The following is a 17778-nucleotide window of genomic DNA, read 5'->3' on the forward strand; positions in this document are numbered from 1 at the left end:
TTTTTTCCCCCCGTTGTATGAAAAACAGGTTCAAATGGTCTTTCCTAAAGCAATTCAAAGTTTTACATTTCTGATAACTGATGGTTTGGTCATTCTTATTTAATTGTATATTGTTTATATATGTTTATATATGTTTATGTACACTTATTGTGATCTCTGATGCCTGTCTAAACATTATATATATAAAGTTACATAATGAAAACAGACTTCACTTTGTGTTCACACACACAGTTCCATTGCAGGCTATGGAGGTCCCCTGTTGGATAGGTAGACATCGGCCAGAGTTGCAGGTTCACTCTTGGCATGTTTAAAAAAAAAAAAAAAAAAAAATGCATATTTGAAGTGTGTCTGTGCTTGTTCATGATTTATGAGGACACAAATTTCTAAAATGACATGGGTATTACGACGTAAACGTTTTATGAGGACATTTCATGAGTCCTCATATTTAAAATAGCTTTAAAAACATACTAAACAATGTTTTATTAAAAAAGTAAAAATTTAGAATGTTTTCTGAATGTAGGTTTAGATTTAGGGGTAGTGTAGTGGGATAGAATGTACAGTTTGTACAGTGTAAAAACCATTACGCCTATGGAATGTCCTTACTAAGATAGCAAAACAAAACTTTGTGTGTGTGTGTGTGTGTGTGCTATGAGAGTGGATGACTCTTCTAGTAAATTCATTTCCCCATCACAGGCCACAGTAAAAAGGAACAGCTGTTGTATGATTGAGGGGAAAATGAAGAACAGTGTAAGATGACATAATTTCCTCTTCAGGGTTTCATTATAGTGTACAGATTCACAAAAGCCCTACAGTCTGAATTGTGTTTCTTACAGTAAATCAAGAGTGGCCACCATAAACACTGGATGGTTTCTATCAGAAAACTGGGGGGAAAAAACATACACAGTAATGTGTTCTCTGCAGTTCCATTGTCTTGTTTATTATTAAACCCAATAAAAAATATCAACAAAAAACCTTGATGGTATTGACATTACTTATTTAACAAGTACTGTTTTAGAATTTGGCATTTTTTAGTTTGTTTTTGTCAGTCTATTTAAGGAAATGTGCTTTTTGAGTCTTTATGAGCATCCAGACAGAATGTAATAAACTGTGATAAATATGTATGTGTGTGTGTGTGTGTGTGTGTGTGTGTGTGTGTGTGTGTTTGTGTTTGTGTCCCAAATGTCCCCACAAGGTCAGTGGGAAGATTTTTTTGTCCCCATGAGGAAAACAGCTTTTAAATCATAGTAAGTGATGTTTTTTGAAAAGTTTTGAAAAGTTGAAAAGTTTTCTGTGATGGTTAGGTTTAGAGTTAGGGGATATAATACACAGTGTGTGTGTGCAGGACGACGTGGTGTCTGTCAAAGCATCCCCACTGTGTCTGACAAATAACAGGGGGATTCCTGCATTCCAAGTGAATAATGGTGGATGAGAAAAGGGGCAGAAAAAATCTTTGGGAGTTTTAGGAGCCCAACACGTTAATGAAGAGCAGATTTCAGCCGTGTGTGTGTGTGTGTGTGTCTGTGTGTCTGTGCATGCCGGTTGTCTCAAGTGGATTTCCATATGTGCCTGCCACACGCCGCAGACCAGATGACCCACTTGCAATTTTACTGTAGATGACATAAGAATGTACCAGAGTCAAACACATCACATATACAACATGCAATGGCCCCAAAAACTATTTGGACACTGTAGCCACAAAGCCACACTTAAAAGTCAAGTGTATTAGATAACTAGAATAAATACAACATGGTTTGATATTTAAAGAAAGCAAAATGGGAGGAAACAAGAATATTGTGAAAGCAACAACAAACAACAACAGATATAGCTCAAAATGACTGAGAAAGAGTATTGTGACCAGTGTTGGGGAAAGTTACTTAATAATGCCTTACAATATTGTGTTACTCCCGTTACTTAGTTACTTTTTATGGAAAGTAATGTATTGTTCCTTTTGCGTTACTTTTCAGGCTATGCAGTCTGTTAGTTCACCTCACCTCCCGATCCGAGTCGTTCCACATTATCGCGTCTGTTCCCCAGAAAGATTTCGGGTTCGAGTCATAAGTTCCGTCGTCAGTGTCTGAACTGTGCCGTGACAGTTCCATATGCAATGCAGTACCGGAAACAGAAATGTTCTCGAGTCTTTCAGGTTCGAGTCGCTCATTCATCCCGTCACAGCCCCATAGGCTAAATGCAGAAACACAAATGATTAGTTCATCTCTCGAGTCTTCGGGTCTGAGTCCTTCGTTCTTTTTTCACATGACCGCTTCCTGGCTCAGTGTCTCGCAACTAATATAGGGCCCTATGAAATCCGTTTTATTTTTTCCCAAATTTCGTTTTTTCCATTTTAATTTTTCTAGATTCCGTTTTTTTCCATTTAAATTTTTTGGACTCGATTTTAATGGTTAAATTAAATTTTAATAATCAAAAAGGTTGTCTAATTAATTGAATTCTTAAAAACATCAAATTTATTAAATTTTTTTCAGAAATTCTGTTGCATATTTTAATTTTTCTGGCAATCAAATGAATGGATAACATTAATTTAATTTATCTTTTAATCACGAAATTAAACTTTTTTTTATCAAACAAAGAGCTGCACAACAGAGCTTTACTGTGGAATGGAAGAAAAACTGAGATTGTTCCTTAAAAATATAGATTTCATAATTTATTATTTTTAAGTCTATTAGTTTTAGTATTATTATTACATTGAAATGTATCTAAATTCTACTGTAGTATTCAACAGTAATATGTTTCTGTCAAGTTAAATCAAACTTTTATTTTGACGGGTTGCCAAGAGCTTTGAGTTTTTGTGTGTTTATGGTATGGCGATAGATTTTCTCAAACAAAGCAGTAAAATGCTGATGAAGTGACTCAGAGCAGCTCTGGAGATGAATTTTGTGCGTTCATGTCCTCATATTAGTGAGGCGACAGAGAATGAAAACACCGCGAGCGTCACACGTGCTTCAGTGTGTGTGTATGTGTGTGTGTGAGGTAAATAAAACCGCGCTTCTGCGCCATTAATTTCAGAGACACACATACATGCAGGATACATATTTAAATAGTCTTTTTGCGGTTTAATATTCACAGACACCAGTCTATATCGCGATTTAATTTAAGTGTACTGACCTGCTTTTTTATTAATTCATCAAAAATTTGACAAATTCCCGTGACATTCCGCGTTATATAGTAAATTCCATTTTTATGAATGGATTCTGCGATTCCGTCCGCGTTTTCTGCATCGCGGAAATCATAGGGCCCTACTAATACAACTTTACATTCATATTAGGCTACTATTGACTGTATGTTGTATTATATTTAAGAATTATCATAATTATCAAAAGATATGTGCAATAAACATATGTACCTTCTGACCAATCTTTTTATACAAATATTAGGAAAATCAATTATTATACTAGCTAAAAAACAAAAAAATAAACTAAACTTAAAAAAAAAAAAAAAAAAACTACGCACTTCTTTGTAAAGAATGGCTGTCACGTCATGTGAAAAAAGAACGAAGGACTCAGACACAAAGACTCGAAAGATGAACTAATCATTTCTGTTTCTGCATTCAGCCTATGGGGCTGTGACGGGATGAACGAACGACTCGAACCCGAAAGACTCGAGAAGTGAACTAATCATTTCTGTTTCCTGTACAGAACCTATGGGATATTGCGCATGCGCGGTCAACACAAAATGAACGAATCACTCTCTGAGACAACTCGTTGTTCCCGAGTCATATTAAAGATTCGTTCAAAATGAACGACTCATCACTATCCGGAACTACAATACCCATCATGTTCACACAGGACAGGAGAGCTGTTAGTCAATAAATGGGAAAACAAAGTAACTTGACGTTAACTTATTTGAAAAAGTAAATCACTGTTTGCAACACTTTTTTGGTTTGTCAAACATTAGTGGTCCATATGTAGCTTTATGTGAACTGACTGATCTGCTTGACACTAGTTGCTTGAAGTCATTGCAAGAGTGATTTAGAAAAATAAAGTCTGTTCTGAGAACAGCTTTAGCAGAATTAGTTTATGGATGCCACTTGCTTTGATATTTTGTTTTCTAATGCAGTAACATTTGGGCATTTAAACTGCGACCTAAATGTTGTAATACTTTGAAGCCTCTATATATAAGACCTCTTTCAATTCAATTGGATTATACAATCACTGGCAATCAAAAGAATCACACAGACATCAAATAAACAACAATGTTAGAGTGTCCTGACTCCGAGTGAAAGAGTTTGCTGTAGGACTGTTGGCACAGGAAGTGAGGTGGCTGTTGTGTGTCCTCCAGCAGAGGAAGCAGCCGTCCCCTGCTGATCTCTCTGGGTGTTACTCTGTTATCTAGCTCAGCACTGCAGACATGTGACATTACACACAATACTACACAAGAACACAACACACAAATGTTCAGCTGAAAGCTCAGGCCTAGATTTCCATCACTACAGGATAAAAACAAATTCCACAAAAGGTTAAAAAACACAAACAGCAACTTTAATTTGAAAGTCCTTGCCTCAAGACCTTCCAATATTTAACAGAGAAGCACAGACCTTCCACAACAACAGTGGACAATATAAATAAACCATAACATGAGCAGTTTAAAGTGCTCCTCTGCACGAAAACCTCGAATAAGACTTCAGTCAGGGACATCTCTTACTAATAAATAACCCATATATATTCAGTTTCAGACTGTCTTGGTGAGGAACTCTTCTTGTGTGTTTGAGAAGGACTGTCATGTAACACTGGATGGGCTAAAAAAACACCTTCATTAATGTGATCATCTCATAAATATAGAGCAATGCTGGTGTCAGGACACATGACCAGTGCCACAGAGACCACAGAATGAATGGAACCTGTGCTGAATTTACAGAAACCAGGTCAACAGCATGTGATGAGCTTCTATAGGTACAGGGTTTCAATACTGACATTACTATATTTTACACTCTTCTACTGCGTTTGTGAAACCATTACTGACTTGAGAAAGGCCACTTCACTGAATACTCCAACATAAACAAATAATCCTGACTTTAACGCCATACATACTTAATAAATGCATACTTAGTCAAACTGCATTGTTTAAATACTAGTTCAGACCCACAAACACTAGTCATAATCCAGTCTTACCAGCTGTCCAGCTCCAGTTCAAGCAGAGACTGTGTTTTCTCAGAGTTGCACTGCAAACACCACATATCTGCGGAAGAATGCGCGTCCACAAAGCACCGAACTCCACCATCACTGGATCCAAAGACTCCACAGCTCTGAGCTCAGCAGAATAACAGCTCTCCTGCTCACCGACCGCTGTCACAGACAGAGCCTGTCTCTCTCTCTCTCTCTCTCAGCGTGAGGGGGCAGGTCTGTGTGTCACATCAACCAGGAGGAATTCCACCAACAGATCTGATGCCAATAGCTTTGAAACGCAAACCCTGTTTTAGATGTAAGAGGCTGTAGCAGGGAGAAGGAGGGAAGGAATGAACACTGACTTCTGCGCAGGCCGGCAGAGGAATGCAAGTGGGAAATCGAGGAAGCACCTCTATTAATAGAGCCTTTCAGAAAGAGAGAGAGAGAGAGAGAGAGAGAGATAGTCCTGTTCAAACTATCCAGCATTTGCTGCTCTACTCTGACCATCATGTGTTTATGATTCATGTGTTCAGACTCTCAAAGACAAATGAACACTCTTTCTCAGCATAATAAAAACATGCTGCATGAAAAAGATGCTGAGTATTTGACCTTTGCTTGAGTGACCTTTCTTTGACTTTGTATGGGAATTTATAAAATGTTACAGTCCTTGATGCTGATTGGTCAACAGCCATGTTTTATTTATAATAAAGTACAGCTACAAATGCTGGGTTAAAAATAACCCAATTTGGGTTAAATATGGTACCCAATTTGGGTAAAATATATTTTATTTAACTCAACTATTGATTAAAAATTACTGTATTGCGTGCTTAAAAAATGAACCCAAAATATGTTGGAAATTAACATTCATTAATATGTTTAATAAATGAACATTTATTGATATATTTAATAAATATTAATTAAATAAACATTTATTAAATCACTTATTAATAAATGTTCACCTTTTGATTATTATTGTTGCCTCTAGAAATTGCGTCTGATTTTTAATTTCCAACTTATTTTGAGCTCATTTTAAGCCAAACTATAGTCATTTTTAATCAATAGTTGACTTAAATAAAACTGCCCTGCAGATTGGGCAAACATTTAACCCAACCACTGGGATAAAACAACCCAATCACTGGGTTTGTCTATTTTCAACCCAACTTGGGTTGTTGTTAACCCAGCATTTTTTAGAGTGCATGACCGCTTCACCGAACAGATCAGTGTATCATTAAAGACTTTATATATCAGTGCTCTCATATAACTATGAATGAGAGAAAGTGCAACACACAATATGGCGGAATAAGACCCGCCTTCTAAATAAAAGAGCCAATCACTGATTAGTAAAGTCATTGCGTCACTGTGGCTGCATTGGCGGATCTAGCCTGAAAAATAATCATTTTTTTTAACACTATTTGAGCAGAAGAAACAACATTTATGAGACAGTTGTCAAATTTCATTGGTGATTTCAAATATGATATTTATATGAAACTTCGGTATCACTGCACAACACCCTTAGCGACCACTTTTAGCAACATAAACAAACAATATACTGTCAAAACTGTTCCATGTATTATATATTTCAGCTAAATTAACTTATAATTATTAAATTAAATTAACTTTATGAATTTATATAATGAAGTATGAGTGAGCCCTGCTGGAGTTATGTCTGCATCATTCACCTGTAATTTTGAGGCCACGCCCTTCCCTGTCAAAGAAAGTCCCAGGCAGGAGATACGTGTGTGTGTGTGTGTGAGTCATCGAGTTACACTGTTTAATGACGCTTTTGGAGTCTTATTAGGCAAACTCGCACTGTGCCGCAGACTGGTCTGGTTTAAACTAAAAGACTGGAAACATGTTTTCTCATGCCGAGAGATAAGCAGATGTATAAGAAATATCATATATTGTGTTCAAAAATAAATGACACAGCGGATGAGAACAGTTCCAGTCTCTGTAAAGAGGCCTTACATCTAACTTTCTCTTGCCATTTACTGTCACTGTTGGGGACTATTTTTCTAGCGGAAGGATGGCTAAATGCCATGATTTAATGCCAATGATGATAAGTTACATATTAATACATATATCTTTGGCTTTAATATTTGTATTGTGTGGTAAATAAGGTTCTCAAGGCGTGCTGTATTGAGAATACAGTCACGGCTGAAGGGGTTGCGCCGATTTTTAACTAAATTATTTCCCCTCTCGTTGAAGCCGCTACCTGCTTGCCTAATCCTAACCCCACGCCCATCCCTAATCCTAAATCTACCCTTACTGGGCACTCAGGGGGGTAATAATTTGGGGGGGGAATATTTCGGCTTAAATTTAGGATTTTTGATTTGCTAATAAAATTTCCATCCACTGGGATTACACAATTTAAAGATAAACTAATGAACTTTATGTATAGTCAGTCATACATAAATAAAACAGGTCAGATTTCTGCACTCAAAATCATAGTTTGTCATTAACTATTTGCATTATTTGATTTTGTTTATATTTTCAAAATGCATAGAATCTGCATAAATCTGTTCATTGTGAAAACAATTACATTTATTTAGTTAAAAAGTAAGAACATAGTTAAACAAGCAATTTAAATGAAATAAAAAAATGTATTTATTGATGATAAATTTATAAACCTGGTTGTTGCGTATATTTAAAACACATTCATTTTACTATTACAAAAAATCAAACCTGTTTCTTACCTTGTTTTATGTATGACAATTATGACATCACATTAAGTTTATTAGTTTGTTTATGTTACAACTGTGTAATCCAAATGATGAAGATTTTATATGCAATTCAGAAACATCTATGGAAATTTGGGTTTTGTATGACAGAGCATTATATATACAGGTGGAGTCAGAAGAGTGTGGCGTGGACTGACAGCACTGATGGTGAAGAGGTGCGGGAGGGTTCACTGGCCCACTCTGAATAATGGCATCTGAGGTGACAGGAAAAAGAGAAAATAAGTACCAGATGGCCAACCGTTTCCTTTACAAGGACACCAATCACTGCGCCTGCATTGCTGGATGAAGGTGACTGCGTCCCCTAATTAGAAGCAGGACATTTCTCTCCCTGTGGAGAAAATGACTACTTCCTTTGGTCTGCTGCGTCTAAAACTTTAAACCTTGCATTTCTAAAGAAGGGAACTAATTACAAGTTCAGAGAAGAAATGTGAAGCCGAACAAACATCCATTAGTCAACAGTTACAAAGAAAGAATGACACTGACAACTGATGTCTCTGAGCATGTGACAGAACGGGGCGGGGCTGTTTTACTCGGTCGCAGTGAAGTGCAGCTGTCCCACACAGCCAACTTACGCATGCGTCACCTGTCACATCCCCAATCCCACATTTACTCTTCAGTTCACCACTGCAGAAAACAGCCATGCACACAGCAAGCTTCAAACAGAACATAGGAAACGCTGTGACTGAGAAGTAGATTTGAATGTGTCCACTTCAAGATGATCATATACTTGGGGAAGGGCTCACTGTTTGGACAGACTGTTATTGACAGAAGGAGTCTGTCCGACTTGTTTGCAGCCAGGCTGATGTCAGATCCGGGAACTCCAACTGGCCCTCCATAAAACATCTGCTTCAACTCAAAGCATGTGCCTTCAATGACTAACTCCCACCAGGCCTACAAACCCTGGCGTCTTGTTGCGTTTGCCAGTTACTATTATATTCTCATTAACCAGCCTTGAGTAATCTCAAAGTTTTATGTTTAACAAGAACTGACCAAAAAATATGAAGAGAAAAAGGACCCCCACCCTCAAGGGTGTTGAAAAGCAACATTACCCCTGAAAAAAAGCAGAAACTGATGTCATTCCATATGTCTGATTCTGATGTGCTTTTCCTGAAAGCAGACCTGTTATGTGGTCAAAACTGCTGTGGCTCATTCGACGGGCTGAGGATCTGGCGTGGGATCGGATAGACTCCAGGAAGAAGATCTGGGGTGTTTTTGTGCCTTTGGAAAGGGGACGTAATTTGTAGAGAAATTCCCAACAAAAGTGACCATCTGAATCCTTCACGAAGAGCCCATCCACAAGCCCAGTTAGCAAAGCACTCATGCCATGGTCACTTCAAGGACGTCATTTCATCATTTTAGTCATGTGACCCAGTCCTAACAATTCTTTTTAGTTCAAGTTAACATAGGCCTATAAATTGAAAACTTTTGTTCTGTTGCAACATACTGTATTACACATTTTCGTCATGCATTTCATATGAAGTTTTGTAGGTAAGAAATGTGTTTAGAAGTAAATGTGACTACCTGCAGGGTCCAAAGAAGAGACCGCAAGATTTATAAAGTTGAGAAAATAGGCTATATTTATTTGCAACAGCTATGTTAACAGCAATATCATGAGATTCCTCTTGTAGGAGCAGCGAATTGGCTGATGGACATCACGCAGCGCTGTCTTCACATTCCAGGTGAAGATAATGAGGAAATTACACTGTCTTTCGTTGCTCACTTTGCCAAATGGTTATGAGTCACAATTGCAGTCAGAATTGCAACACTCCCAAGACCTCACTTCAAAGGCTTTGAACTTCAGAGAGAGCAGGGCATAGGAAAGCTTACTTTCATCAAGGGAAGAAGATATACAGCACTGTAGCATCTAGAATACTCTAGGCCAGGATCTGCTGCAGCAACCATTATAATACAAGAATTGATTTTCATTATGGATTAGTCGGGTTTGTGCAGAATTGACAGAGAAACTGATTTGAAAGGCATACTAGTGAACAAAAACTAAAAATTTAAACTAAATTTAAATTTATATATAGCATAAATGTACATTTTTCAATTGTAGTCTTTTAAAAAAGGCATCTGAAATAAAGAGCAATGCTGTCAAAAATGAAACGCTTCCAATACTCATTTTCGGCAGAACAGATTCACGATACCAGCTGCTCTTTCTCTTTCTCTCTCTCTCTCATCTCTCCGACAGCAAGTCGACACACAACCCTCCTCCCCTCACTCACTCATTACATTTGCTCTGGATGAATACTGTTGGTGTTACAGGGCTTGAATTTCAGCATGGGATTGTGCGTATTACGCATATTTTTACTCATTCACACAGATTTTGTGCTCAAACCCAATTTTTCACTGGTAATTGCACTTAAAGGGTTAGTTCACCCAAAAATGAAAATAATGTCATTTATTACTCACCCTCGTGTCGTTCCACACCCGTAAGACCTTCGTTCATCTTTGGAACACAAATTAAGATATTTTTGTTGAAATCCGATGGCTCAGTGAGACCTGCATAGCCAGCAATGACATTTCCTCTCTCAAGATCCATTAAGTAAGCTTCGAAGCGTTATGAATCTGTTGTGTCGAATCATGATTCGGATTGCATGTCAAACCACAAAACTGCTGAAATCACGTGACTTTGGTGCTCCGAACCGCTGATTCGACACAAAAGATTCAAAATGCTCCAAAGCTTACTGAAGCAGTGTTTTGAAATCGACCATCATTAAATATGTCGTTATTTAGTTTTTTTTGGCGCACCAAAAATATTCTTGTCATTTTATAATATTAATATTGAACCACTGTAATCACATGAACTGATTTAAATATGTTTTTAGTACATTAATGGATCTTGAGAGAGGAAATGTCATTGCTGGCTATGCAGGCCACACTGAGCCATCGGATTTCAACAAAAATATCTTAATTTGTGTTTCAAAGATTAACTAAGGTCTTACGGGTGTGGAACGGCATGAGGGTGAGCAATAAATTACATTATTTTCATTTTTGGGTGAACTAACCCTTTAAGAAGTCAAATACACACAAAATAATGTCAAAATGCCTGTCTTGGTGAGTATTCACGTAAATACAATCAGTTTTCAGTAAATGTAAACGCATGTGTAACAGTATAATGGATCCGTGCGTCATATCTTAAAGTGACAGCAGCCTGCTATACCTGTTACCGAATTATGAGATAATATTAAAAATATCTATATGGCAGTTTTTCCCCATGGTATTGATGACAAAATTGTGGCCAGTGAAAATCCTGAGTGGCTAGTAACTTTGGAAAACCACGAGCCACAGTGGCTGGTGAGCAAAAAAAGTTGATGTCGAGCCCTGTTTACAGCCATATGCTCGGATTATGTTAAAAATTCCAGCAAGTTTTATACTCATTCTTACAGCAAGTGCATTTTCACTTAAGTGTTTGTGTCAAGCAGATGGGTCACAACAGAGAAAGGCAGCACAATAATGTTAAACTACTGTATATAATCTTCTCATTTTGGTGGAATATTTGAGGAACAGGTGGGTGATAATCAATGATACAATGAATAACTATGGCAACAAGCGTAAACATAAAGGAAACACAGGAAATGATGAAAACAAACTAAAAGTCCTTGAAAGCGAACAGAAAAGCTGCGTCCGAAATCAAATACTTCTCTACTATATAGTACGCGAAAAACAGTATGCAAACAGAGTAGTATGTCCAAATTCATAGTATTCGAAAAACAGTAGGCGAAAAGTACCCGGATGACTTACTACTTCTGCAGAGATTCTTAAGTGCACATACGATGGACACGTTACTATCTCATGAGGCCACGGGAGAGGATTTGTGAATGAAGGGATGTAACTGACACTGGTAGGTAACAGTAACAACATGGCGGATGTAGTACGTCCGAATTCACTCATACTACACACATTTGTACTATATAGAACGTAGTTTTTCAACGGTTGTGAAGTAAATTTAAATTCAAATGTAGTACCTACTCAACAGTACACGATTTCGGACGCAGCAAAAGACAACAGATTGTGTCAAATGTGTCAGTATGATCGAAGGAGTGAATGTGTGTGTTCCTGCAGAACATTCGACCTCTGACCAGTTAGCAGTGAGTTTGTGCATCTTTAATGTAGCGATTTAAATTTCCTTTGAACTGCAGACAAATCATTTTTTTAACGTAACATTTATATTTTAAACCTGTTTTTTTGCACATAACATAAAGCATAGCTATATTCATACAAGTATATTGGTATTAACTGCCACAGTGTTCACATCATTTGGAGCAGAACACTGGACAGGATGTGGAACAACATGTTTTTTCTTCAATAAAATATAGATTTGGCTTTTATTTCATACACTCTAAAAATGCTGGGTTAAAAACAACCAAAAACAAAGTTGGGTTGAAAATGGACAAACCCAGCGGTTGGGTTAAATGGGTAGTTTTATTTACCAACTATTGTTTAAAAATGACTATATGGCTGGCTTAAAATGAACCCAAAATAGGCTGGAAATTAAAAATCAGACACATAATTACTAGAGGCAACAATAATAATCAAAAGGTAAACATTTATTAATAAGCTATTTAATAAATGTTTATTGTTTAATTATATTCATTAAACTTATTAATAAATGTTCATTTATTAAACATACTAATAAATGTTAATTTCCAACATACTTTGGGTTCATTTTAAGCGAGCAATACAGTAATTTTTAAACAATAGTTGAGTTAAATAAAACTACCCTGCAGGTTGGGCAAATATTTAACCCAACTGCTGGGTCAAAACAACCCAATCACTGGATTTGTCCATTTTCTTAGAGTGTATGATTAAATAAATCATCAAATAAATAAGCTCCAGGGCTCATTGGCTAGCATGAATGACTTTTCAGATCTTGCTCTGGAGTGAGAGAGACTCAGTCTCCATTTCCTCAGGCCTCAAGCTCACGCGGATCCTCTGAACTTCACTGAACTCCAGTGACAGGGGAACTCTTTCATGAAAATGCATGGAGACAAATACTGTGCCAAAACTCTTGCTTTGACGTGTGTAGTGATGACAATGCAGAAAAAGAAACTTGGGTCTTAACCTTAGGTTACACACACTCACTGACGGAAGAGCTCAGAAGTGCCTCACTCAAACACACGTGCTGTCTGGAACATTTGGTGCTGAGATCCGCTAGACCCAACAACAGCATCAGTGCCACCTCAACACAAACATAACGTCACATGAGTCAATGACAAATAAGGATGTCCAAGGAAAATATTTTAACATGTCTGCAAATAATGCAATCAAGTGTGTATTCATGTTGGGTTTTATACGTTTTTATAAGATGTTTTATACCATTTAAAAAAGCTTGCTTGATGGTCAACTTGTTACGCATGTGGTCAGCGCGCACAAACGTCATCGGAGATAAAAATATACAGTCTTTATTATTAAACCAAAATACAAAGCAGCTTTACAGAAAATCATGATGCTAATAATCTTAATATCTTCATGACTTAAAGTCGCATTTATCAGATTAGAGCTGTGCGATAATTTAGTTTACTTTTTTGCGAAGATTTAAACAACCAAGCAGTTGAGATTTACTATATTGCTTTACGTGAGTGTACTGTATATCCAACTTTAAATATATTGCTGAGCAATAATGTAGTTTAAATTATGCAATGATTTGAGCAATTAAGAAGTTGAGATTTCTTATTTATATTGCTTTATGTCAGTATACTGTATGTATCCAGGTAGAGTTATTAATTCATTATGTGTTGAGGTTGAGGGTTTTGAGTTTAATTGAGTTTATTATTTTTGCAGTTGATTTAACCAGTGCTGAGCAGGTCTGTGAGAAGACGACAGCAGCAGACAGTACAGCTCAGTGACAGAAGATCCCAAGCTTATCTCAAAAATCTCTGCGGCTGTCATACTGGACTTGATGCCAATGTTTTAGAGCTTTTTCTCATGATTTACACAAGGAAGACTGGTTTTGAGTTGGTTCTTTCAGTAGGAGAGAAGACACTGAATCATTCATGAGAATATCACATTCCCTCTCTGACCGAACACAGAACACACGACACCCAACACTTCCACTGCTCATCGGCAGCTTACATAAGAGGCTCTCAGATATGATTGTACATTGTTTATGTACCAGTAGATGGTGCAACAGCATCACATTTGAACTCTAGTTTCCAGCACTGAACTATAGTGGTGCAGTCAGTGTAATAGTTAAAGCTTGCAACCAGTAAGTAAAGGTTGCTGGTTCAATCACAGAGAAACTTGCCATGAACTTCCATCCAAAACACTTAACCCTGTAAACTTGACATATGAAAAAATACTCAGAAAAAAAAAAAAAAAACATTTTGTTTTTAAAAAGAACAGCTTATCAAACCATTAGACAATACATAAATAATTCATCAAACTTAATACATCAGGCTTTTGTTGCTCATATAGTGATATACAGTAGGAGAATACGAAGCTCACACTCCAGGAGTAAAAAACAGCTCAATTTTATTCAGAGGCCCAAACTGAGCAAAAATTTAGAGCACTTGCTGATATTTATATATTAAAAAGTATGAAATTCTGATGCATATAATGTAAATCAGTGAGATCTTTATAACGGTATAGCAGATACTGACATAAAATGAATATAAATATCAGTCCTCACTCTATATCTGCCAATAATATGTCTTAGTAAAGCCGCGTTTCCACCGCAGGAGCTTTCCCCAGGAACTAGGAACTTTGGGGTGGTACTCTGTGTGTTTCGACCGCAGGAACCAGGGTCTAAATGAAGTTAAAAATTCCCCCTCTGAAAGTACCTGCTCGCTAGGTAGTACTTTTTCAAAGTTCCAGAACTTTCGGGGGGACTTGGGTGCTGAACATGCTGATTGGTTGAGTTCACGCAGCATTTTGATTGGTTGACTCCACGCAGCATTTTATTTCAACCATCATTTTTTTAAAGTCTGTTGCGGTGCATGCAGTAAGAGTTGTTTGCTATTCAAATCAAGAATGGAGTTTAAAAAATACGACTGATGGGCTGACAACGAGTTTCAGGGGAGTTCCTTGGACAAATTGTTCCGGGTAATTTTGGTGGAAACGCGGTTTATGATAATATTTAAATGCTTAATTTTAAGATCAAAGCTCTTAAGTTTTAAAACATCAAAGCTCCTAAGTTTTAATAAGCCTGATGATCATATTTGATACTTATGATTTTTCTAAATAAATAATCAAGTAAACCTGAGTTGCTTCAGTAAGTGTTAATCTTGAAATATTACTATATCAAAGTGATTCTTACTTTTACTTGATTAAAAAAAAAACGGTAAAGATTTCACAGCAAAAAGATACATGAACCACGAGCTGAAGGTGGACATTTGTACAACTATACTAAAAGACCTTTTACTCACTAAAAAGTCTATATCAATCAGATGACAGAAGGCATGATGTAGATTGAGTGAAACAGGTTTTTCAGCAAAGTTTTGATCTTGTTGATCATTTAGAGGCTTTAGAAGTGTATCAAAAATGATACAGTAGGGTTTATATGGTTAATATTAGTTTATTTTAATAAGTGATCAGACTTATTCACCAATTTTATTGTCTACCAGTTGAATAAGTCCCATAGACTTACACTGAAGGAGGCCTCAGTTAGAACTGGGAGGAAGTGTCGGGCACAGGAGGCAGTTGAGCAGGCAGAAGCGAGGTTGAGACACAGCATGTTGGTAGGCTCTGTGGCAGCCGGATGAGCTGGGATTGGTAGCTACACAAGACAACACTACAACAAAGCCCGGGGGAGAGAGAGACGTCAGCAGATCCAAGGAGAGATCCATGCAGAGGTGAAAGAGGAATGCTGGAGTAGGACAGTGGCTATGAACATGCAGGGAGCTTGGACTAATTGGGACCATACAACCATTACAACCATAAGATCAACTGGGCAGAACTTTAGAAGACAGAACCAGCTAGACTCAAGATTCTGATCCAGTCAGTGTATGATGTCCTTCCAAGCCCAGCCAACCTGCATTGCTGGGATTTAGTTAATACCCCAGCATGCCCACTGTGCCTGGCAAGAGGTTCCTTAGAGCACATCTTGAGCTGCTGCCCAAAAGCCTTGGGAGAGAGGAGGTACAGGTGGAGCCATGCCCAAGTGCTGAAAGCAGTAGCTGCATCGCAATCCAACAGAGCAAACATCAGCTCCCAATAAGACACAACATCACCTTTGTCAGGGTGGGAGAGAAACCTCAGGTGGAGCCCAGGGCCTCAATTGCTAAACTCGGCTTGTGATTGGCAGCTGAAATTTCCAGAAAACACTGCAAGAACAACACTCAGGCCAGATTTGGTCTTAAAATCTGATTGTTCCAAGCAAGTGGTCATGTTGGAACTTACTGTCCCTTGGGAAGACCGGATATAGGAGGCCCAGGAGCGCAAGAAGGCCAAGTATCTGGAACTGGCAGAGGAATGTAGAAGGCATGGGTGAAGGGCTGCGAGTCTATTGAGGTGGGCTGCAGGGGCTTTGCAGGACAGCCTCTACATCGGACACTCAGTCTCACTAGTATTAGAGGGTTGCAGGAAAGAAGAGCCACCAAGAACATCAAAGAAACTGCGGAAAAAGCTTAAAGGTGGCTGTGGATCAAGAGGGGTGATCCATGGTGTAGTGCGATGGACTTCACTTGGGCTATTAAGCAACTACCCACCCTAATAGCTGCTTAGTAATGCAAACAAAATGAACCTGAACACCCTAGAAACTAAATAGTAAAGGCCTGTCTCACACCAAAGAAGATAATTATAACAATGATAATATAGTTTTAAAAATCAGTCAAAATATAAAAGAATAGCATAATCCACACCACAAGTATAACAATAACAGGACAGGGCAATGATATCGTTGGAATCACTTTCAGAATGATTTTTTTTCTAGCTGAATATGAATACTTGCATGGTTTAATGGCTGTTTTTACACAACTCTTCATCGCCAATGACATAATTGCCATTTCATCTATTTCTGGAACTAGTAATGGAAGTAAATGAACAGCTCTTGGCTGGTTTTGCACTGAAGCTAAGCAGGGTTGAGTCTGGTCAGTGTGGATGTGATGTGAAGAAAAAATAAAAACTTCAGACAACATGTGACCTTGCACCATAAAAACCTAAGATACCAGCGGCATGTGGATGGAGTTTATCTAAGGACTGGCAGCAGTGCTGAAACACCTGACAGTCCCTGTTAATATTGAAACAATCTACTCTAGCCTACAGCGGCCATTCCATTATACAGACTTACACACACACACACACACACACACACTCTCTAAACCGGTGGTCTCAAACTCAATTCCTGGAGGGCCACAGCTCTGCAGAGTTTAGCTCCAACCAGCTCCAACTCACACCAGTTTGGAAGTTTCTAGTAATCCTGAAGACCTTGATTAGCTGAATCAGGTGTGTTTGATTAGGGTTGGAGCAAAACTGTGCAGAGCTGTGGCCCTCCAGGAATTGAGTTTGAGACCAGTGCCCTAAACAGTGCTGTCAACATGAGTGTTTCCGGCTGTCTCCTGTCAGGTTGGATGCTGCTGACTGCAGCACTATAGCCACGACTATATGAGATTCAGCTGGGGAAACACAGATTCTAATAATACACTGGAGATGAAACTGCAGCCAATCCCTTTGCTCTCTGAACCACGCCCCCTTCTGTCAGAGTCCCACCCCTCCGCTATATGAGCTCACCCCTTTACCATCAGAATCTCACCCCATCTGATCCCAGAGACCTGCACGCCTCGCCCATTATGAAAGTTAGAGTTACATTTATTCACTTAGCAGACGCTTTCATCAAAAGTGACTTGCAAATGAGGAACATCACAAGCAAGGTTGAGCAGTCAACAGAAGATCATATATGGGATACAGACTGGTTACCTGCTGAAACACCATCAGCCTTTAATATCAGTCTTTATGTGTCCAAAAAATCGTACAGGAATGGAAAA

The 17778-nt window shown here is 38.1% G+C and overlaps 1 protein-coding gene across 6 annotated transcripts in view; it reads right to left on the reverse strand.

Annotated features, from left to right (window-relative positions):
- LOC127504428 (IQ motif and SEC7 domain-containing protein 1-like) overlaps positions 1-17778 on the reverse strand; it is an 83137-nt gene that overhangs the window by 28825 nt on the left and 36534 nt on the right. Inside the window, exon 1 of one of the 6 annotated variants that reach the window (XM_051878968.1) lies at positions 5124-5506. The exons of the other annotated variants lie outside the window; for them this stretch is intronic. Coding sequence (XP_051734928.1) covers positions 5124-5188 — 65 coding nt within the window. The 5' untranslated portion in view covers positions 5189-5506. Of the gene's footprint in view, positions 1-5123; positions 5507-17778 lie in introns of those variants that run through there. 6 annotated transcript variants of the gene reach the window in all.

This window comes from Ctenopharyngodon idella, chromosome 22 (assembly GCF_019924925.1).
Source record: "Ctenopharyngodon idella isolate HZGC_01 chromosome 22, HZGC01, whole genome shotgun sequence".
NCBI classification, from domain to species: Eukaryota; Metazoa; Chordata; class Actinopteri; order Cypriniformes; family Xenocyprididae; genus Ctenopharyngodon; species Ctenopharyngodon idella.